General features: G+C 40.4%; 1 protein-coding gene across 4 annotated transcripts in view; it reads left to right on the top strand.

Annotated features, from left to right (window-relative positions):
• Positions 1 to 23,654, top strand: part of PDSS2 (decaprenyl diphosphate synthase subunit 2) — a 202,436-nt gene extending 178,782 nt beyond the window's left edge. For all 4 annotated transcript variants that reach the window (XM_075597559.1, XM_075597558.1, XM_075597556.1 and 1 more), the window contains 3 exons: positions 6,387 to 6,515; positions 9,901 to 9,936; positions 22,699 to 23,654. In XM_075597559.1, the coding sequence (XP_075453674.1) occupies positions 6,387 to 6,515; positions 9,901 to 9,936; positions 22,699 to 22,857 (324 nt within the window). In that variant the 3' untranslated portion in view covers positions 22,858 to 23,654. The remainder of the gene's footprint in view (positions 1 to 6,386; positions 6,516 to 9,900; positions 9,937 to 22,698) is intronic.
• The last annotated feature ends 1,177 nt before the right edge of the window (positions 23,655 to 24,831 follow it).

The following is a 24,831-nucleotide window of genomic DNA, read 5'->3' as shown; positions in this document are numbered from 1 at the left end:
CCACGTGTTGGAAACTATGGATAACAAGATCAGATTATAGAGAACTGTTCAAAATTGCCACAATGAATGATTCTATCACTTAGATTGTAAGCTCTTTGGGTCAGGCCCTACCTTTGCCTTATGGTGTCATTTTCTTGCTGCTCCTATCCCTAATGTTTGTACTTTTTCCTCCTCTGTATTGTAATTTCTAAAGCAATGTGTACACTCTTGGCTCTATATAAATAAAATAACACATACATACAAATGCAGAATTCAGCCAGCCTTTATATATAACAATATCAAACTTAAGAATGTCCACTTGGGGCCAGCGCAAGGGTTTCATGCGCCATAGGCAAAACTAAAAATGTGTGCCCCAACAATAAAATAAATAGTAGCGTAGCTATCGGGGCTGCAAGGGGGGCGACCTCACCCCAGTGCAACACAAAATAAAAATAAGAGGGTGCCAAAATACCGGACCAAAGAAAAATAATAATTGAAAAAAAAAAGATAAATAAATAAAAAATAATAAGAGGAAAAAATTATTATTATTATTAATACATCCCTAGGTCATTTTGCACCCTAGGCGACCGCCTTGGTTCACCTAATGGACGGGCCGGCCCTGTTTTGGTAGTGACCGTATATGCAACAGCAAACATAGAACGTAAAATTATTCCAGCTCACAGCGTTATACATACCCCTCCCAATCTCTCTCACTTAATGCTGCATTCAATCCTGCAATCCAGCGCTGCAAGAAAGGGTGCCGCTTATCTTCCTAACCACATGGTCATTTGGGGAACTAATCACGTGGTCTTTGCCAGAAGTGAATGGAAGTGGAGTAAACTGCACATCCGGTCCAATTGCATGAACACGACTTCCCCCTAAAAGGCAAACAATAATGATATGATGTTCCCTGCACTGCATCACCCCCTAAGAGGGAGCTGCATGAGGGAGACGTTTTCTGTATGTTGAGTGGGAGATAAACCAACTGGGCAGAGGATTTCTAATTGAAACACTTTTAAAAAATGTTTATAATATTGAGCGCCTCTGAATTAACAGAAAATTGGAAACATTGAAATCAGACAAGGACTAGTCAAACCACCTTGTTTACTCCTTTTGAAAACCTACATATAAATTCATAGTACAATATTCAGTGGTTATGGGAGGTGGGAATGGAGTCTATTTTTTGAATGCCAAAACTTAGTTTAGCTCGCAATGACCTGTTCTAAGTAATCAGCTGCTGAAGATGTATAGTTAGGAATTCATATGTGGTACTTACAAGGTACTCAAACTATTCAAGGCATTTCAGGTACTAAAACCATGATAAATTGCTCTGTAATGCCTGGTTTGCAAGTGAAGAATAGGTCTTGAATGCACTCAAATCAAATCAGCTTTATTGGCATGACAGAAAAACATTTCAGTATTGTCAAAGCATGATGTTTTCTGTATACAGTGTGGTTGAGAGACCTTGCCACTTTTTCACACACCACAGCTTTATTGTGTCCATTTATACACAAAAAAACAAAACGATATTCACACCCCTCCCTAAATGATGACATATATTTTACGAATGATGATAGAGAATTGTTAAACCCTTTCATTGTCCGAAATTCCTGCAATGCATTTACTGAATCAAAGATGTTAAAGGACAGTCTCTTAGATGATTGTTAATGAATAACCTTCTTAATGAGGTGAAAGTGGAACGTACTGCTGCCCTCTTGGTCTGCTACTGTACTTTAAGCAAATGTTATGCAATACAGCATCCTACACATAACTCCAACGTTGGAGTGCAACCCGAAGAATTAAACAAAAAGAGAAATATAGAGTGCAGACATGTTCCAAAAGTGTTGTACAGCAGGGCCCCGCTCATACGGCGGGTTCCGTTCCAGGCCGCCGCTGTAAAGCGGAAATCGCTGTATAGCAGGGCCCTACTGTACTGTATTGTACCTTTGAAAACAGAGATGCAGAGCTGTAAACCGCCTGTTTCACTGACAAATGGCATCTGACAAGGAGTTCCACACAGACTAAAACTGTTGCTTAGTGACAGCCGGATACTCAGCTGCTGAGCGCGTCATGCCGGAAAAACGGAAAAAGCGCCGAACCTAATGAATATGGGTATACATTGGAAAGCGCTGTATGAGTGGAACGCCGTAAAGCGGAGCGCTACTGTACATCTGTAATTCATTATGCAATGCACTTGCATCTAAGAGGTAAGTAAGCTGCCTTGTACTAGTATCATCCACACTCCTCTGCGTTGTAGATATGTGAAACGAGAGAACAGGAACATGGTATAGTACTGTTTAATTCAAAACGAAAATGAGAAAATCCAAACTATAGGTACCCCATAAAAACAATTCAATGCATATGTTTTTGTGTGTGTGTGTTTGTACCTATAGCAGGTGTTCTCGTGGGGCTTTCATTGCAGATTTAATTATTTTGGTGTTCGTCTTTGGCTTGTGTCCCTTTTGTATAAATGATTAACTCTGTTCCGGTCTTCAGTGTCAGAGCACATGTGGTGATATCTGATAGTCTGGCTGTGTATGATGGCTTGTTTTGTATGAGTGGGATCTAAGCCGGAGTTGGGAAGGAAACATCTGTCTGTGGATTTCTTGTATACAGATGTGTTTAGTTTTCCATTCTTCAGTGTTACTGTTATATCACAGAAAGTCCACTATGTTTGCATAATAAGCTATTTTGAGTTTCATTGATAGAGGGAATTAGTGAAATTGTTTTATGTCATCAATGTATCTGTAACATTTGTAAGGTATGTGGTGGTGCTTCGCTAGGAATCTCTGTTAAAATCTGCCTTAAAAATGTTGGCATATTGCTGTGCCATCTTAGTGCCCATTGCAGTCCCCATTAGTTGTAGATACATGTCCTTGTTAAAGCTGAAGCAGGTGTGTGTGTGAGGATGTATTCTATCAGTTTAGTAATTACTTCAACACTGTGTTTTTGGTCCAGAGAATATGTTGCAATTAATTTGAAGCATGCCTCGGTGCCATCCTTGTGATTGATGCTCCTGTATAGGGCTGCTACATCTATGGTAACAAGTAGTGTGTTGGGTTGTAGTTGTTTAATGTGGTTAAGTTGGTTTAGGAAATCTGTGGTGACTTGTATGAAGCTATTTGTGTTTGTAATTAATGCTATAATGATGCCCTCAGCTAGGCCTGATATGTGTTTGGTGAGTGTATCCATGCAGTACCTATTATAATCTGTCTGCCTGGGTTTCCTGATTTGGGCACTTTGAGAAGCATGTAAAAGGTACCAACGCCTTGGTGCTTAGTTGCTCCATTTCTGATTGCAGGTGATTTGGGAATTATTTATTAAGATTCTCCACTTGCTTTGTATATTTCTGGGTTGGATTGTGGGTCCGTTTCTTCTCGTTTGAAAAGCAGCACAAACATAGAAGCTTTGTCAAAATGAAATATTCAGTGTCTTCGCAACTATGGTCTATACCGGTGGTCTCCAAATGGCTGTTAATGGCTATAATGTTCTCCATCTTACCTTCAAGGCTCACCACTCATCTGCTCCTCTTTACATAGTCGCTTTGATCTCTCGTTATGTCCCTGCTCATTTCCTGGACTCTGCTGATACTGTAACGGTCTCCTTTCCACCCCTTCCACCTCTACTGCTCTCTTTTGCCTTAAACCTTTTTCCTTCAGTGCCCCATACCCATGGGTCTCCCTCACACTCAGTATACGCCAAGCACCTTCTCTCCCCACCTTTACATCAAACCTAAAATTACACCACTTGAATATGAAGCATTTCAATAACCTAGACTGATGGCTACTGTCCCACAATCGCTTTTACTAACCATTGTGGCCAAGCACTGCCACCTATGCACTTACGCCCTCACCTGCTGCCTGTGTAAGTCTCTCAATATACATACCATTTAGAGTGTAAACTCTCTGTGGCAGCGATGTATTTTCCTGTTGAATTACTTTGTTGAGCTTATTGTATTATAATTCTTGTATTGCATTGTTTCTTTTGTAAAGCACTGAGTACACCGTTAACGCTATACACATTAAAAGAAAAGGCATTATTTTGCCTGGCCTAGTACATATTCTAAATAGCGAGTGAAGTATCAGTGAATTTATCCAGTCCTGCATGCATCCCCAATGAATTCCTGACCGTTTACTGGGTATAATGTAAATGGTGCTATGCCAGACTGTAAGTTAATTGATCAGTTATATATATTTTAATCCAATTTAGAGTGGTAATAACCAGAATAGGAAAACAGATATGGTCTGATATTTAACTAGATATTCTTGGGGAAATGCTGCTTAAAATGCATGTGAATTGTGCATCTCTCATGGGCTGTCTTTACATTGCTCTGGTCTTAAACTAAAGTGAAAATGTTTTGTCCCGACTTTTGTTGTTTAGGGTAATGGAACAGAACAGACTAAGTTCATAATTTATGAGTCATTTTCATGTAGAGATGTACTCAAGTGCTGTATTCCCCAAAGTCTTGAAGTGCTGCCCAGGAGCAACCTGGATTCCTCCATATGTCAGCTATGAGTTTTCGAAGTGAAACTTCTTTCGTGGCCGTGCCATCCCAAAAAATCTAATATGGAAAAAACCTGAAAATTGTCACGAAAAAAAATAACGGAAGTGACTGCGCATGTGGAGAATTGTATTCTGTGCATGTGCAGCAGCATATCACACACACACACACACACACACACACACACCCTCAGGGGGGGCAGGGGTGATTGATGTGAGATGCAGGGGGGGGTGATTGATGTGAGATGCAGGGGGGGGATTGATGTGACATGCAGGGGAGGTGATTGATGAGAGATGCAGGGGAGGATTGATGTGAGATGCAGGGGGGATTGATGTGAGATGCAGGGGGGTGATGTGTGATGCAGGGGGGGGTGATTGATGTGAGATGCAGGGGGGAGGGGGTGATGTGATATGCAGGGGGGAGGGTGATGTGAGATGCAGGGGGGAGAGGGTGATGTGAGATTCAGGGGGGAGAGGGTGATGTGAGATGCAGGGGGGAGAGGGTGATGTGAGATGCAGGGGGGAGGGTGATGTGAGATGCAGGGGGGAGAGGGTGATGTGATATGCAGGGGGGTGAGGGTGATGCGAGATGCAGGGTGGAGAGGGTGATGTGAGATGCAGGGGGGAGGGTGATGTGATATGCGGGGGGGAGAGTGATGTGAGATGCAGGGGGGAGAGAGTGATGTGAGATGCAGAGGGGGAGAGGGTGATGTGAGGTGCAGGGGGGAGAGGGTGATGTGAGGTGCAGGGGGAAGAGGGTGATGTGAGGTGCAGGGGTTGGATTGGAGGGGGGTATTATGTGTATGGATGAGGGGGAGAGATGGGGTGTGAGAGAGAGGGGGAGTCTCGCAAAGGCCACCAACACTGGGGGTGGGGGGGGGCCCAGACAAGCAGTCTACGGCCCTGTCTGTTATGAACACACACACACATATACAGTTGTGTGAAAAAGAAAGTACACCCTCTTTGAATTCTATGGTTTTACATATCAGGACATAATAACAATCATCTGTTCCTTAGCAGGTCTTACAATAAGGTAAATACAAATTGTACTTTCATGTTTATGATATTTATGGCATGAAACACTTTTGAAAGTGTCAAAACACACAGAAGTTTCACTTATAACGCTTGTGCTTGGCACGCCTCCTTTTTTTGTGTTATGTTGCAAACTGCTGCACACACTGATGTGAATACAAATAATATGTCTGACCAAATGTGGCAAGAGCAAACTAAGGAGTTACTTTGGACCCCAAGAGACTGTGTGAGACATGGAACGTAAGCTCATCCCACTGAAACGTGTTTGGCCGAGAACCAGCAATTATCTTTTCATTGAGCTCTTTAAGTATAATCTTTCCATATCTTGCGTTTAATAAAGGAGCTGTGAGGTGATAGGGAATCATTTTTTATTGTCATTCCTGAACATGGCAAGAAATTGAACATGGCCTTTCCTCTGAACATTAGGCTTCGGTGAAGAGATTGATAAAATAATGAGGATTGTGACAGTATTGGGTTAGTAGATGGGTGATGTTAGAGCAGCCAATTAATATTCTTGCTTGGTACCCTCATCACATTGTGCCTGATGGCTTACACAGGTGTTAACACAGTGATTGTGGTTTAAAAAAAAGTACTGGTGTTGTCTGATTTAAAAAAAGATCTCCATTTTTTTTAAACATTTCAGTAAAGCTTCAGTGATTAACAAAAAAGGGGAAAAAAAGGCGAGACCCTCTACACTGTAATTTTCTACTTTAAACATGGAGGACGGAGAAATAGTGGTGTTCTGGGTGTGAAAATAGAAAAGTAGTGATATTTTCTACTCCTGGGTTCCCTCATACACACTGTGTACACTTTGAGTTTTTATATGTAGATTATGATGACGTGGGGGATTTAACATTTGGTCTTTATATTTTCAGCTTAACTCGGACCTCCAGCCTTTCATAAATGGAAAATCGTGTGACTCATCCTTCAGTTTGAACTCTGCTCCAGTTGTTCTTCATCAGGATTTTATTGGGAGAGAGGCATGGGTGCAGCAGATCAAACAGGTGAATGCTTTTAATGTTTCATTATCTGTGACAGGCAAATATATCAAAAAGTGGCGCTCCAAAATTATAAACACAGATGTGAAAAAATGTGATACTTATACAAACATGAATAAATGCTGCTTAACCCAGTGTGGGGTCGTTCTCTCGATCCCGTGGACAGTGAAGAGGTGAAGGTCATCAGGAAGCGCAATGTCATGTAAAAAACAGAAGAAAATTCCCTGATGGTGCAGTATTGTGATTGATATGTGATAAATATCAAGGTGCAGTGTGCTGGATACTCACAAGTGTAGAGTGAGCAATGTTCCCATAAAGGTTTCTTTATGTGTGTCAGCCCGTTGGACCGTCAGACAGGTAAGTGGAATGATAAGTGCTGGAGACCTTAAGTGAATAATAAAACGGACATAGTGCAGACTGTACAAAATATCTTTAAAAGTAAGTATATGTGCAATACACTCACATGGTTTTAAAAGGTAACAAGCGTTTAGATCACACAGGTTGGATCTCAGCAATGAATGAGCTGTTCTCTGTCCCCCCTCTGCCTCGGCAGGCGTGCGTGTCAACGGTGCGTCTCACCCTAACCGGAAACCGGAAGTGACGTCATCTGCTCTGGGGGACGCCGATCCTGTGGGAGTTTTTCTCATCAGCCTCACTCTACGCGTTTCTCCGTATTGCGGTTTCTTCAGGAGTGTATGGCTGACATGCTCTAGGAGGATTTTATACGCTATGCTCAGATCCCATTGGTTGGGCAATTAAGTATGGTGATCATGATCAGTAATTAGGGCAGGGATTACAGGTGTAAACAGGCAATATTTGTACAACTCATTATGAGTGTAAACAGACATAAAATTATAAGACTCATATCATACATATATGAGTCTTCCAAAAGAATTTTAATAAAATGAATTTAAAATTAACGATATACACACATTAGTTAAAATAGTTAAAATAATTAACCGCTACAACAAAATTAACCCCTAAATAAACTGAGCTAGTCATGTATTGACAGACATAGTGATGTGGTTTATCTAGTGGAGAAAAAGAGAGGCATGTTAGAATCATTCACACAAAAGGGAATTTTCTTCTGTTTTTTACATGACATTGCGCTTCCTGATGACCTTCACCTCTTCAATGTTTCATTATCTGCAGAAGCTTTCGGTTTTTCGATAAGGCTGCGCGTATAGTGCCGGCGACGCGACGTCGCGTCAAAACAAATGCATTGTGTCACCGTCGGCGGTGCTTATAGTGCACGCGACGGTGCGACCAAGCTACAGCGCTACCAAAAATCTGGTAGTCACTGTTATTTGATTTTTTTCAGCGACGGTCTCTCCTTGTGGCCAATCGGAGAGCTTCTCCGTCCCTCTGCCTTCTCCCTTTCTGACGTCACTGGCCTTGTAGCCAGCGACGTCGCCTAAACTTAAATTACAACTGTAGCAATGGCGACAGGTGACGTCATCGGTCACCGTCGCCGGCAGTATAAGCGCAGTCTAAGACAGAACCTTTTTGTTTCTTGCCATATACTATCCCATTGTATCATTCCTAAATTCACAAATACAGTGACATCATTCTTACACATACAAAACATAGTAATATAATACAGCCTTTGCACGCATAAAGATTGTATTGCTTTTTTATGGTTTAAAAAAATATGTGTACATTTTGTTGAACCAAAATATATTTGGAACCGTAAGAACTCAAAGTTCAAATAGATACTAAAATCCAATCATAATAACCAGAGGAAAGGTTGTAGGGCTGCCGGGGAGAAAAGGGGTTCAATACTACTGCAAATTCAACTTTCGCTGCAAGTAGACATACAAGTTAACTATCAATATTGATGGAAACTTTATATTGTTAAGAATCAACCCATTCTAAAAAATACAAAAATTTTAAAAAAATCCTTCAGGACAATATTATTCCATCTATAATAGTAATAAGTTCTGGTAGTCAATGTGCATGCATCCAGTGATACTTAAACTCATGTTGGCAAGTAAATATCCATTCTAGGGAACTAATATGTGTCTCAGGGTGGCTATATTAAGCTACTTTGCCCTTCTTTTACCCCCCCCCCCCCCTTGCATTGGCTTGTTATTAGGTATACAAAATGGTAATAGAGAGGATCACGGAGTAGTTACTTGTTGCAGTGTATCAGTTTGTAGGCCTCCACTGTAAACATATCTCCATCACTGTGAAAACACTTGATACATTGACCTTTTAGAGATGCTCTGAGAAGGAATATGCTGCACAAAAAGCATTTCTTGCATAAAACTACAAATATCAGTACAACATGTGGCTCGCACACACATATTGTACAGTACTGTTAGAAATTGCAGTAAATCAGTACAAAATGTTATTGAATTATGTGTACTGATAGTTAAGACAGAGGTCACAGCTGTTTTAATTAGATATGTGGAAGTGGTGGTATTTGCTAATAATTGACTTACCATGCTTCTGTGCAAAATTGTTTGAATTAAATAATCAATAACATTTGTAGATTGTTTTTTAGGACATGGTTTAACATGGCATGTCCTAGGTGGAAATGTTTTGTCATCCTGTGGTATATAAAATAAGAAGCCGTATGAATGCTAAGTACTTAAAGCAGCAGGTCAAGCAATATCCTACGTTTGTTTTTTGTTTTTTTTAAATAAATCAGTTCTGTACTATGAGAAAATACTTGTAACATTTTAAAAAAATAGTTTTAAAGACATTTTTAATGTAGGAAGCATTTCCAAAGTGACAGCCCCCTTCCCCTTCTGATAGGCTCTGGCTCTTGAGCCCCGTCCTCTCTCTAGCAGTGAACCAATTGTATCTAGTAACTGCCCAGTCAATCATAGTACAGGACTACATTGCCCACAATGCTGTGCAAGAACTGAATTAAATAACCCAGAGCAAGTGATCGATTACAGGAGAACGGACCGATCTGCAACTTAGCTAATCACTTGTCAGTGTGCAGATTGTGTTGATGCAGATATTGAATGGTGGGGGGGCGGGGGATTTTTAAAAAAAAAAAAACGTTAGCTTGAACTGCAGCTTTAAACAAGTACTTCAGGTTTTGTGGGGCAGATTAATCTGCATCATTATTAATGATGAAGTAATTTGGCAGGCTTAGCAATCATTTCATTGTATTTCAAATGTGTACTAATGTCAGTTGATTGCACCCATGTGTACCATAGCATTCACCCACACAGGACAGGAGCATTCATATTGCAGGTAGAAAACTCTCCACAATCAGTGCCGACCTCACCTGGAATCAAGACACGATTAAACATTATAAAAACAGCAGCAGTTGATTGCATTTTACAATTGTAAAATGCATAGGTAAAAAATGTTGTACAAAATTTGTATATTTGTTGATTATTAAATATCGTTTTATTTTTCTAACTTTCTGTAGACTCCATTGAAGGGCAACTTGGTTGACCTAGAGAAGGTGAGTACAGTTCTTGTCCCAATTGCCAGATGGGATTGCAATGTGTTGCTTTCACTATGGCAGTGAAATTGGTAAAAACACTAATACTTGCTTGATATGTATTAAAGAAAGGTGCCATGGTATAATTAATCATTTAAACACCCCACTGCCATTAGTTCACTTTGTTTCAAGGAGGGACTGTCTCTTTAACTACGTTGTTCTTTTACTTTATATATTTGTAGCTGTGTGTATGTAGAGCAGTTCTGAATGCTGAAATAAATGCATAGGGTTGTACCGGTCTCAGCCATTATAAATATGTCTATTGCTGGTGTTTAATATGTAGGCTCGCCACCAGCTTGTATGGGGCCCGGGACTCAAATGTAACACAGGGCCCCTAGTTAACGAGGCGAGAGCTTCTTCAGTGAGGGGGGTTGCCCATTGAGGATTTTGGGTGGGGGTTAGGATGGGACAGGGAGCCTGTCATGCATGGGAGGGAGTGCCCTGGTCGTTTGGATGATCCGAAAAGTCGCGAATTGTACAATTCAGGGCCAACTTAGGAAATCGGCTGACAGGGTCCCCCTCACCCACCGAGCCCAGGACAGTTGTCCCGGCACTCGCCCCAGGGGCTGACTGACACATTTTAGCCCTGGGAGCAAAACCATCAAACCGGCCTAAGAATCGGGCAGCCCACACACATACACAGACGCACGCTACTCGTACCCAACATACACCATACACAGACGCACGCACACCAGATATACACAGTATGCACACATGCATGCTATATAGTTTGCAGTGCGCAAACTGGGGGGCGTGACCCCTAGTGGGCGCGCGAGACTGCCTGCGGCGGGGGGCACGGTTTACAGCGGCCCCGGGCGCTTCCCAAAGGCACTTACATTGTGCCGGGGAAGCTGCAGGGCCTCTGTAAATCTTTACTTACCTTGGCTCCACACGCGTCGCCATGGCAAATGACGCCGTGAGGTCATGTGACGACACGTTGCTATGGCAACGTGACGCCGGAGCCGGGGTGAGGGGGGCGCCGGGGTGAGGTGACCACCGGCAGGGGGGCACAGGGAAAAAAGTTTGCGCCCCCCTGCTATATACTATGCAATGAGAGAACTCCATACAAAAGCACAATAAACATGCACACCAGATACAGACTATATATGTATGTATGTATATATATATATATATATATATATATATATATATATATATATATATATATATATATATATATATATATATATATATATATATGCAAATATAACTGTATGCTCATCTGCATGTCTTAGGCAGGTCTGCAACCCCGCCTTTCCTCATTATCACCCAGCATACAGCACTTCCACTGCAGCAAGGGATTCTGGGAAATGACATGCAAATGAGCACACAGTGTCACTTTTTGCCTCCACAGGAAAGCAAATATGCAAATATAACTGTATGCTCATTCTGGGTATGCACCTTAACCCTGGCTGTGCTCAAAGCTGTGACCATGCAGCAAGCTTAAGCCTATAGGGGAACCATGTTAAAAATGGTTATTGAGGCAAAAAGTGACACTGTGTGCTCATTTGCATGTCATTTCCCAGAATCCCTTGCTGCAGTGGAAGTGCTGTGTGCTGGGTGATAATGGGGAAAGGCGGGGTTGCAGACCTGCCTAAGACATGCAGATGAGCATACAGTTATATTTGCATATTTGCTTTCCTGTGGAGGGTTTTTGTCACTTATTTTACTCACCATAACTTAACTCAGTATTATGGTTTATATATATATATATATATATATATATATATATATATTTTCCGGTGGCCATGCCTCAAATTTTGGCCCTGGCACCAGTGTTTTGCCGAGGTGCTATTATGGCCTGAAACGATACTCATTCAGTGCCGTAACGCACTCCTAAAAAGTAGAAACCAAGGTGGCATGGAAGGAAAGTATAGGGGGGAAAAAAGTAGAAGTCCAACACACATCTTGTCAAAGGTCCCAACGGGGACAGACACGTCGATAACCTAATAAATTCACATTTATACATATATACATAAAACAAAGATAGCAGCGCCAGTAAATACAGAAATTCAAAGAATATAGTATGACTGATTCAATCTTAAATATGGTAGAAGGAGAAACTCCTTGATAAAGCACCTTTGTGTGAAACGCGTTGGAGGGTACCTACCTCTTTGTTTGCTAGGTTTGATAGATAATAAATACTTTTTCATTTTTGATACACCTGTGTCCCTGGGCAGTGCGCTGCTTTTGTGCTTTTTGCATTATTTGGATTACTTAGAAGGAGAAACCAACAATATAATGAGTGAATAAGAAATATACTAATCCACTCCTTGAAAAATGTCCAGTCAGATGACTACGCTTGGATGGGTGTAGGGCAGCTTTCAGATGGAGAACCACATCCAGAGAAATCTATAAAAACAAAAGAGAAAGCGCGCAGCCCATAGCGTAAAAAGCGTATAAATTTAATAAAAGGGTTGAGGAGAGGGAAACAAGCTCACTCACAAACAAAGATGTAAAACAGGCATAATATTATCACCACCACGGGAACAGCACGGAGTATCCTCCACAGCAGAGGTGTAACAGAAGCTGCCAGCTGCCAGTCCAAGATGTCAGACCTCGTGGACTAATGTTTGTTTTCTTCTCTTAATAGTTTTGATATGCGTCTCAATGCAAATCTGTGTATGCGCTTTGCGGTCTTATTTACTAGGGGACGTTTTCTAATTGGTTACAGGTTGCTTGGCAACCCGTTTTTGGTATATATATATACATCCGTCTGGGTTCAGGTTCCATCATCCTTTGAAAAAGTCAGCGTGACTGACGAAACGCGTCAGGATAGCAGTGACAACATTACGTCATCATTCCGGGACGGAAAGTCTGTGGCGAGCCTCCATCCCTGCTGCACGGAGCCTCAGTGTTCGTTCGGACGGGAACCAACCTGGTCTGGAAGGACTGACTATTAAGGACTTCTGTTTGCTATACTTTCACTTTATTCCACGAAGTCTGACATCTTGGACTGGCAGCTGGCAGCTTCTGTTACACCTCTGCTGTGGAGGATACTCCGTGCTGTTCCCGTGGTGGTGATCTTACAATGCCTGTTTTATATCTTTGTTTGTGAGTGAGCTTGTTTCCTTCTCCTCAACCCTTTTATTAAATTTATACGCTTTTTACGCTATGGGCTGCGCGCTTTCTCTTTTGTTTTGTTTTTTATACATATATACATATACACACATGTTACCTCATTAAAAAAAATCAATATCAAATATTCATCAAAAGCCACACAATAAAGCCAATATATGCTGGTGGCAGTGGTATGGGGAGAAATATATTGTAACACTGGAAGAGAGAAACCCCACAATAAGTACTCTGATGAATCAAAAAGTAGCAAAAATGTATTAAGCCAATTTAGACAAAGAATTAAATAAAATAGACAGATTAAGATCATAGTTGAGACCAAAAGAAAAACCTAACAAATAATCAAAAGACACCCACTAATACACAAATAAACTGCAATAGGGACTCAAAATAACAACTCAATATAAAGTGCTAAATGACACTTGAACCGCATGAAGGACACATGTTACCTAAACAATCAATGGAATCTAAATAGATCCCACTGAAAGTCTTGACTGGCCAGTCCATAAAACATACAAGAATGAATGTACCTAGTTGAACAGAACTGAGCTAAACCCTGGGTGGGAAAAGTACAGAGACCAGACAAAATAAGTTTGGTAATACAGAGGAGCACATAATGTCCAACATAATGCTGAGATGGTGTAGGAGTTTAGCAGCACAGATAATCAAGTCTGAAATAGAACCACATGCATGCTGCTAATATACAAACAAGAGAGTCCCGAGTTAAAGCAGTGTTTGTGGGCATGTCAGAAAATGCATCACCAAATATCCCAAGTGTCGCTCCTGGATAGCAGAGTGCTAATAGTGGATAACGGATGGCAGATTATAACTGCAAATAGAAAAGAGCAGATCACGATCTTTCTGTGGGAGACCGGGTAAATGTCACTCGGATTTAGCAGACAATCGGCTGAAATAAGCATGGAAGGCTCTGGTATCCGTGTTAGTGGTCTTTCTCATCTGCCGGTCCCACGGTCCCAACGCCTGCTGCGTCCTCGTCCATATCCGGTCATGCACAGGTAGCTCACAATGGGAGATGAGGGTAGAGGCTAGGTCCCAGCACACAAAACACCCCGACGGCCGTTTTGCTTGAAGTGGCTTGTTCCGGGAGTGAATTCTAAGGTGCAGCGGCAGACTTCTGTATTCTCCGCCATTGCTCACGTCATAGGTCACGCGTGCAGCCTAAGCCAATCAGAGCGCAGAGGAGGGTAATCAAAACAACTCCAAGTGTATTGCACATGCCTGCAACCAAATAGAGACATATTGTTATGTGAAACAAAACAAAACATATGATAGATACACTATAACGGATACCTATCAGCACAACATATGTAGGTTAAAAACCTCATAAAGGCTAAAATACTGATTCAACAAACTCATATTACCAGGAAGCTGACAGAGTAAAGGGGGAAGAAAAAGTCCTTTGTTTAAATGTACTACATCATGAAGAGTACAAATATGTATAAGTAGCTCATATTGGAATCTTTAAAGAAACATGGCATACAGTAGCCCATATAGTCATTAAGACCATAGGGCATAAGGGATCCCAATTGAGTAATCCAGCTACATTCTTTTTTCAGGAGGGACTTTTCTAAATCACCACCCCTGATGCCCAGCGAGACTTTATCAATTGCAAAAGCAATTACTAAAGATGGATCAGAGACATGTATAGCCAGAAAATGTCTGGTTACGTTAGTAATTTTCTTACATGACTCCAAGTCCCGCTGAGCATGTCGGATGATATGGGCATGTTCTAGTATACTAAATCTAATTTCCCGTGCAGTCAGCCCCACATATATGAGATGACATGGGCAGCTCAGAAGATAAATAACCCCCTTCAATTTACAATTGAGAAAATGTAGCATGTGGTACTCTTTATTCCCTGCTATATTTTCAAAGGTGGAGGTCTGCATCATAAATTGACATGCAGAACACGATCCACATTTGAGAAAGCCTTTTTTAATGTTGTTACCCAAAACTGTAGTGCCTATTGGTGGTATATAGTGACTTTTAAACAATTTGTCACAAAGTTTGGTCGACTTTCTACTGGTCAAATTAACTGTATCGCCCAGTACCTTCTTTAGATCTGTATCTATCAAAAGGATACCCCAAAATTGGTTAATGATGTTTTTAAGTTGTGACATCCGGTTGTTGAAAGTTCCAATAAACCTAATGACCGAGTCCCCCGGTTTCTTAGCTTGCGGGACCAAAACGGATGCGCTATTCCTTCTGAGGCTACATTAATAACCTAGGTTAACAACATTCTTGCTGTAAGAGTGAGCAAGAACCCGTTGTTTTAGATCAATAGCTGTATCGTGAAAAGTCTCGAGTAGAGGACTGGAACATGGATGTCTACAGCTGAGTATCTTTTTGTCAATTACCAGGATTTTTCAAATGCACAGGCTTTTTCATACAGTATGCTTCTCAGCATCAACATAGATGCTGAGTTGGGCAGCAGACTTATTTACATCTGCCTCCCTTATTGCTCTAAACTACAGTGTTTGTTGATACCTCAGCATGCTTTAGTAGTGTCATTTTTTGGACTATTATACACAGGGTTTGAGTGTTATATTTATTATCCTTTTTCCCTCCCCTGTTGCTCCCCCTTGGTTGTTATTTTTCTTCACGTGTGCTGTTTTACTAGCACTCATAAGTTTATTTCAACTTATTTATCTCTCCTTAGTGGTTTGATTTCATTTTGATATAGATAGAGATCTCAATATGTTTTTCTCCTCTCATACAGCTAGGATTCTGTGGGGATGTTCTTGCATTTTTTACTGTTCTGAATCACTACTCATATCAGGATTGTTAGTTACTAGTTCTTTTCAGTACTGTGCATTTAGTCCTCAGATTGTCTTTTTCTCTTGTCATGCTTGTGTTATTTTCTCTAGCATATTTCAGGCTCCCAGCAGTGTTTGTATGTTTTTAAATGTTAGGTTACTGTATTCAAATCATAGACATTTTTTCAAGTTGACTTCCCGTTTTTTTGTTTCTGATTTCTATATCTTACTTTAGGCATATTTAGAGTGCTGTTATAAGGGATCTTGTTAGTCTTTTTTGTGTGTCCATATATTATTGCTATCCCTTAGCACCACCAGTTCTTGTTTATATTATTTTCTTTGGTATGTGTTATAGTTTCATTTACTATTTTGCAACCTGTATACTTTATTTTTAAGTTCTGGTTTAGCCTTTTTCAATATATAGTGTGAGCGACTCCCTTTTGTGTGTGTTAGATATATATATATATACAGTGTTCGACAAACCTATACATTTGCACGCCCCGGGCGAGTGGATTTAACATTGGGGCGAGCGCCTATTTGCCCAAGCAGCACACGTTTGGTACTAGGTGGCGAGTAGATTTTTTTGTTCGGTGAGTAGATTTTTTGGTGATTTGTCGACCACTGTATGTGTGTGTGTGTGTGTGTATATGTATATATATATATATATATATATATATATATATATATATAAAATAGCCGTGTTAGTCCAGTGCAGAATAAGTGAGTTCTTCAGTATTAGGTGATACCTTTTTTATTTAGACTAACAATTTATGTCAAAGGAAAAGCTTTCGAGAGTTTTCCTCTCTTCCTCAGGTCAGCAAACTGATATACAAAGGTTTCTACGACTTAGACAGGGATTGGAAAAGAAAGACAAAAAAAAGGAAGAATGTAGAACAGAGATGTATATGAGGTGGGGTGGGGTGGGGAAGGCACTGGAAGGGTGTTAAAACAGAGATAAGGAAGGTAAGAATTGGGGATGGGGGGCTGTACATCCACAGCAGCTCAGAGGGGGAAGAGGATGCTGGGGGGGTGGAGGTATTGGATGGCACAATGGCAGGGAGGACCATTACAACAAATTATGATAGTGTGTGAGAAACCCCGTGTCTGTATTAAGTCCACTTATATTGGTGTCAGAGTCTTATCATTCAGAGCTCAAATGTTTTCTGTTGTTGGGTGCGTTTGAACATTCCATTGAGGATTTTGATATTTAAATCATTTATGGAAAGATCTGGTAGTGAGAAATGATGTCCGACAGGTGAGCAGTATCTTCCTTCTTCATGGTGTAGCATATACTAGTATATATTCTTATTTTGCACTATATATGTATATATACATACACATACATACACACACACACACACACACACACACACACACACACACACACACACACACACACACACACACACACACGCGCGTTTATTCACACGCACCATCCATGTAATACATATACACACACACACACCATCCATGCATCATATACAGTACATACACTTACATGAACTTGGTGAATGGAAATTCTTTATTTAACCGTGGTTGACATTTCCGTCAACCAAGTCCATGTGAGTGCTATTTCCTTAACACACAACTATAAGCATTATAGCATGCGTGGCAGTGTACCACCAGTGTATTTTGCAGTTGATCTGGGAAAGGAGCGGAGACACTGAAGATCATAAACCCAATCGCTTGAGGCAATCGTATTGTAAGTTGTAGGTTGGTGGATTTATGTCATAGTATATCCTTGCATTGAAAGAAAAAGTTCCATAGACTCTTTAAAATGTCTGGTTAATAATGAGTGGTATGGTCAGGCCACTAGGAAATTATATAAATGTTTACCACCGGTTTTAAGCATTTTGTAGTGCTGTTACCTTGAATAATGCTTAATGTCATATTAGTGTAGCCCAATGTGGCTCCAGATTGAATCAATTGTAAGTTTTAAAATATTTTTTTCAAAATGTGTTTTCTGGCGATCGTTCTCAACATTGTATTGTGACGTTCAGGTGTTTTACGATCTGATACCACTTATCTCTCCTTTGACCTTCTTTCTGGTAATTTGAAATGCGGGACTGGGTAAAAAATCATTTCCCTGTTCACCCACCCTCAATTCAGAGTTCCAATTGTACATGAAACAATAACATGTTCCACGTCTGCAAAAAAAATGAAAATACCTATACATGGTTATTGTTTTTAAAAGGCATTGATCAGATAGCGTGAAACTAATTGAACTAATTACTGTCAGGTTAGTTGGGTCTTGTGTAGAACTTAACCTTTAATGTCCATCCACACAATATGGGTCCATGATCTTTTGACAAGTAATTGTATCCTTTGAGAAATTATGCTGTGCTAAAAGAACTGTTTTAATTTGCTTTCCAGAGTATACCGTACATTTAAAGCTGCAGTTCAAGCAATATCCTACATGTGTTTAAATAAATGAGTTCTGTACTATGAGAAAATACTTGTAGCAATTAAAGAAAAAAAATAATAATACATTTTTAAAGACATTTTTAATGTATTATAATGTAACAAGCATTTTTTGTTCCTATAGCAACCATTTACACAGTCACATCCCCTTCCTCTTCTGAAACAGACTCTAGCACACCTCTTTTTTAGCCCTGCCCTCCCTCTAGCAGTGCACCAATTGTATCTAGTGACTGCCTGGTCAAATGATCATCCCCACAGAACTTTGCATCATTGGTCCTCTTCTGCTGCACTGACAGCCATTTAGTGAACCCCCGAGCCGAATCTTCGCCGGTCGATCACATGAGACCGGATCGATTGGCAACCTTGCTAACCACTTGTCCGTGTGCAGATTGTATTGATTCACATATTGAATGGGGGGAAAAAAATTAAAACGGCAGTTTGAGCTGCAGCTTTAACGTATTATAAAACTTAGAAAGGCAGACACCCCTAAGACCAAAGTGAGCTAATAGATGTGGTAACTCTTCCTAAGACCTTTTGGCAGTGTCATGGGGATAAATGCAGGAGTTCACATGATAATCGCATATTTTTGAGTGTTTTTGCAATCTTTATTGAATGCAGAATTTTATCTTTTTGTATGAACCAATTATGTTGCTATCATCAGCCAAAAGGGGGTTATGCTGCAATAGTGCTGATTGGGGCACGAACGCTGGGAAAGTCCAATTGACTTGAGTCTGAGTTTCCATGTGATAGTGCTGCAATCAGCACTAACGCGATTTGATGAATAACCCCTCGGAAGAAAGCGGAAGAACAATAATAACCAGATAAGATTAGGATTACATGGGACCAAAAAAAACCAGAAACATTTATTTTTCAAAGGTAATGGAATCTTTCTAGGAAAGTAATTACATTGATGCATCATTTAAAGAAAACTTTTGTGCCTCCTATGTAGGACTGCTCATCTAACGTACCAACCCCCCATACTCAATTAAAAAAAAAAAACACTTTTCACATTTACAATACAAGGTAAATAAATTGCAAACAGTGGGGATAAGTGCAACAGGTAAATGACAACATTGGACTAATGGAGACTAATTACAGACTAATGGAGACCCTGCCCCAAAGAGCTTACAATCTAAGTATTATGCTGGGAGGCGTACAGACACAATCGGAGCAAAAGTGCATTATTAGAAGTGCAGACAGGGGAGGTTCATGTGCATCTGGAGTTCATAGTACCTTTAATGAGATGCTTCTGTTACGATGGGGGTTGTCAGCTGGGCTTTGAATGGAGAAAGTGAAGGTTGGAGGAGAATATTGTCGTTTACAGAAATTAATAGGAAGCCAGCAGTGTGTTCAGGAGGTGGGCAGCAGATGATTCAGGCAGCAGCATTCTGAATTGACTATAAAGGAGGTGTGAGGCAGTGAGGCGAGATAAAAGAATGATACGCTAATCAATACAGGAGAGAACAAGGGCATGCCTTTTTGACTGGATGTCAGCTGTAGATAAATATTGTTGTGTATCGTCAAAATAGAGATGGTGGGTGAATCCAAAGGAGTCAATGAGGTCACCAAGCAAGAGGGTACATAGAGAGAAGAGTAATTGACCTAAACGGAGTATTAACGTAGACCTACAGAGAGAGTTCCATAGAGGTCAAGGAGGAGTTGGCATAAGAGACAATGAGAGAGGTAGGAGAAAAACCAGGAGAGGGCAATGCCACGCATGCCAAAAGAGTGAACAATGTGTAGGAGAAGAGAGTGGTCAACAATATCAAAAGCTGAAGAGTGGTCAAGAGGAATCAAAGTGAAGTCGTTTCCTGGAGATTTGGCAATATGGAGGTCATTATGGTTTGAAGTATTCGTAAAGAAACAATTAGTTCCAGAAGTTTAGAAACAAAAAGCAAAATGGAGCCAGGGCGACAGAAGGGGGAGGTACTGTAGTGCCGACGAGTATTCTAAAACAAATCTGGGGCAATCGCCAACAAGACCCAGGTACATGCTGGGTACATGCAACATTTCAGTAACATTTCTGCAGACAGACTAATGGCCCATCGGATTAACAGCGGGGGTCCCTGGCAGTCTCATTCAAACTGAACGGGACTGCCAGGGACCCCTGCTGTGTTAATCCGATGGGCCATTAGTCTCTGCAGAAATGTCACTGAAATGTTGCAGCATGTACCCAGCATGTACCTGGATCTTGTTGGTGATAGCCCCAGTTTTTCTAAGACAAGTTTAAGGCAAGTTGTAGAATACTCGTCGGCGCACCTGTAGGATCTAGTCTAGGGAGTGTTCTCCCGAACTGAGCCGCACTATTCTCTTTAACTTTTGTATTTGCTACATTTTATTTGATGTTTTTGCAATTCACCTGCAAATACAAGGATACATTGCTCAGACACTGGGGGTCCCCAGACAAGACTAGCAGGACCTCATCTTTCAGGTTATGAAAGCAAATAAAACATTTGGGGGTGGCTGTTTTAAGCTTCAGAGAGAGACATTTAGTATACTGTTCAGATAACATGTTTACAACTATCTTACAATAATTGAATACTACTTGATGTCTGTGGATGAGGAAATAGATGCTAAAGCCTTAGGGTTCGATGATTTCAGCTAAATAAAGTTTGTCAAAAACATTTTCAGCAGGATGAATTGTCAAATTAACGCAAAAATTGTTGGTTTAAATGAAATTATGAGGAAAGTATATTGACGTGAGATGCAGGAAACCAAATACCCAAGGCCTTTTCTGCACTGTATGATGGTAGAGAAAATAATAACAATAAATGACTGTTACACGCTAAAAGAAGATTGCCATTGGATACAGGTGGCTGCAGAAGATAAATAAACGACCAAATTAAAACCGAGGACAAATGTTTGCTAAACGTGCAAGATATCCGATTGGACAATTAGCCGGGAGAAATAAATTAATTTTTCAAAATAGTTTTAATAAGTAGGACATTGAAGCAGCACATAGTGTAGTGCTACTTCTTTAGGGCTCCCTTGGGTTGCATCAGACTGCCACTAACTTATATACATTTCCTTTGGCTATTTGATTTATTTGCATGGTGACAGAACCAAAGGATTTCCAAAGCACCTGTGAAAAGTCTCCATGACACGTACAGTGTCTTTGTGTATGACCTAAACTGGTGTCTCTAGGAGAGTTGAGATATGGGTGAGCCATTAAATCTTTAGCTAAAACGGTTGAGGGAGGTTTAGTGATTATAGTGTTTGCATTTAATGCACAAGCTGGTTGTTGTAATTCCGTCCTCAGCCAATGGCATCACTGTGTGTGTGATCTTGAGAACATGCTGTACAGTAGCTTTGCCTGTCTGTGCCTCAGTTTGAACATAATAATAATAATCACTGTTATTTTCTCTCTGCTTCTCCTCTCTCCTTTGGTGGATGCCATGCCCAGATCACATACAGTAGGGAAGTAGTGGGAAAGCATAATGAAGTACAAGGGGGGAAAAAAATACTATTTTAGAAAGAATTATGCTGTAAAAATAGGAAGGGTAGTGGCTTTCAAAAAAACGAATTCCTGTTGGAATTCTAAGTCTGTAAATAAAAAAAGGAATGTGGTATTCTGGGTGTCTGTTCACATGTATTTTTTTTACGTCTCCTGTTGGGTATTTATGATACAGTATGTTTACCATTTTAGTGATACAATTGGAAAAGGATGCCACCTGTCTTTAAAGTTGATTTAAAATAAAACCTTTGTGTAGGTTTCTTTCCTTGCAATCAATGCCATGGATTGCAGAAAACAAGCACAATGTTGCAGGGTGCGCTCTAGAAACACAGCAATCGTTACCAGTAACACTCCCTCCCGCTGCTACATGCAGGAGAGAACTAGAATTGTAGCCAGAAGGTAAATGCTCCTGACTTCAGATCTCTAAATAGGGGGGGGGGGGGCAGCCTGAAAATGGAAAGAGAGACATAGAAAGGATCTGTAAAGAGCTGAGGAGATCCAATACTAGTACTTCTGGTGTTAGCATGCGCCATCAAAAATACATTTATAATAATAATCATCATCATCATAATCTCTGCGCATCCTATCACTTGCTCATCCATATTGCAGGCTGCTTTTCCAAAGCGGGTTTTATGATGCTCTCCTTTGTGAATATCATCAAACCCTTTAAAAAACAAAAAACAAACAGCTGTCACAAGAAAAGAAAAGCTGGTAGTTAGGAAGGTAGCGATTTAGCTCTGCGCCTACTAAATTGAGCAGACCATGACTTGCCCAATCAGTTAGACAAACGAAGAGAGAGAAAAAAAAAGCTGTCTCATGTTCTTTTTACCATGACGGGATTTTTCTTAGCAGTTTGGGTTTGGGGTTGGGCAGAGGTACCACTTTTCTTTGCAGGGGACAATAGGGGCAATATTCTATACATGCTGTCACTGTGAGAAAAATGTGTGCCATGTGGCATCAGGACTGATTTTGCAATGTGCTTGTGTTCCCCGACAGTTGCAAGAGGCAATCAAGTCTGGCAAAGGTGTGACTTCAGCGATTGACCTATGCTGTTACCATGGAGACAAAGCCCTGGAGGCCCTGCACAGCTTCCCTCCCTCTGAGGCCAAATCTGCCTTGGAAAACATTGTTTATGCGGTGACCAGATTTTCATGACACCAAATTGAATCTTAGGCTGCACATTTTTTTTTTTTTTTTAAAGTAAATTATATCTGGAAGACGAGGACCCTCGAGCCTTAGAACTGTCATCGCTGGCTTTGCTGACCTGCTTGTCCGTATTTTTCATTCACCACACCGTTCAATGGTCGTGTAATCTTCCTTTTCTTTTTTTTTTCTTTCTTCTTTTTTTTTTTTTTTTGAATTGCTGCGAACAAAAATAGATTTAAAAAAAAAAAAGGTCAAACAGTTTTCTCTTGTCATGCCAGAAGCACACTTGAGGCTGCACCGGTACAAATAATTAATGAGGATTGCTTCTGTGACCTCAGCAAATGGCCAGGAAATAAGTCCTTTATTGATTGGACGTAGCCAGGGATGGCGCCAGTGTGGTGGCCTGTGGTTTTCCTGCTCCTGGGAGGGCAGGAGGGGCGTGAATCTGCAGGTGTCAATAGGAAAACTCTCTTTCTAAACCTGACAGATCCAAGTCGTTTATCCGTGCTGCGTGTGCGCACACATCAAGGACACACACTCCTGTTATAACTAAATATGGAAGCGACTAATCCCACAGTGTCTACAATATGCATGGGATTTTTTATACCAATGTTAATTAAGCTAAAGAAATCGGGTATTTAACTCCTTCTGTTCTGGAGGGACCTGCCAGTCATTACATTATCACTGTTTTGCGTTCTATGCATTACACAGCGGCAGAGATGTGCTGCAAGTCCCTCTAGACACGTTATCACGGCTGATTGTGCTAAAACAATGTGTCAAATTAAAATACTTTTTACAAATAACAATGGATTTCTACCTGTTTCATATTATTAGGTGTGTACTTAATGGAGCTACAATAAAATCCACTTCAATGTCATCAAAGCTTCACATGACATTTGCTATTTGTTTTGTTTGAACAAATAGCCACGGCCAATATTTCTTACTATAAAAAGGCACAATGCTGCTCCAAAACAAAAAGTTTGGGAAAACCTAAAAAAAAAAAAAAAGATAAATCAAGGCACAATTTTTTGCTATTCTGAAAAGAACAACAAATATCTCCTAAATGTTACAACATAAATATTTATAATGCAGCAACATATTCTGCAGCACAATACAATAGGCTGTGAAGACAACAAAAACCTGAATGACATATTATAAACTGGTACAATAGGTAAGGGGGTTCCCTGTTCTCTGGAGCTTACAATCTAAAAGGAAGATAAAGCTCTGTAAAAAGTATTGCAAAGGAACCATTAGTAAAAGTTTGATTTCAATCAAGTTATCATAGATGGTACCCTTTCAAAGGAGCAGTCCACGCCCGAGAGGATGGGGGTCCCCAGAGCAGAAATGAATGCGGTTCAGCTTCAGGAATCCCCCGTTTCCCATCCATGTCAAAAATAAAATGAGTTAAGAAAAAACATTGGACAGGGCGCTCTTTTAACTGGGAGCCCATTTGCTTAACTTTTTTCAGAAAGATATCTATCCATTTAGTTACTACACCATTGTATTTTATTCACGTTTGCTGATGGATTTTTTTTTTTCCTCTTTAATTATTTATTTTAAACTTTGAACTGGGTGATACAGAAGAGACAAGCGTTGGGAACACATGTAGGCAGTAAGGTATAAGGCAATAAAATCGTATGTACACGTTTGGCCATTTGTTGATGACATTTCGTAAAGTAGAATTTATTTAACTTGTACACATGACCATCTGCAAGGACGGAAGGAAGGAATTAAGCAGATTTCTGCTAGAACAGTTTTTTCTCTGTTCCTCAGCGTACTATCTGAGAAGTGTTTTTAACCTTAGTTTGTCAGATTAAACAAGTATCAAAACTCCAATGACAGAATATAAGGTAGTACGGAACCCGAGCCTGTCTCTGTTTTGTTCATTGGAGATGATTTTTGTGGTTTTCATGCATGCAACGTGAGAACGTAGTTGACAAGAAGGCTGAGTTTACACAAATGATCTAGATTGAGACTCAGCTA

Source organism: Ascaphus truei, chromosome 4 (assembly GCF_040206685.1).
Source record: "Ascaphus truei isolate aAscTru1 chromosome 4, aAscTru1.hap1, whole genome shotgun sequence".
In the NCBI taxonomy this organism is placed as follows: domain Eukaryota; kingdom Metazoa; phylum Chordata; class Amphibia; order Anura; family Ascaphidae; genus Ascaphus; species Ascaphus truei.
The sequence above is the reverse complement of the archived record's forward strand: the minus strand, read 5'-3'. Positions and strand labels throughout refer to the sequence as shown.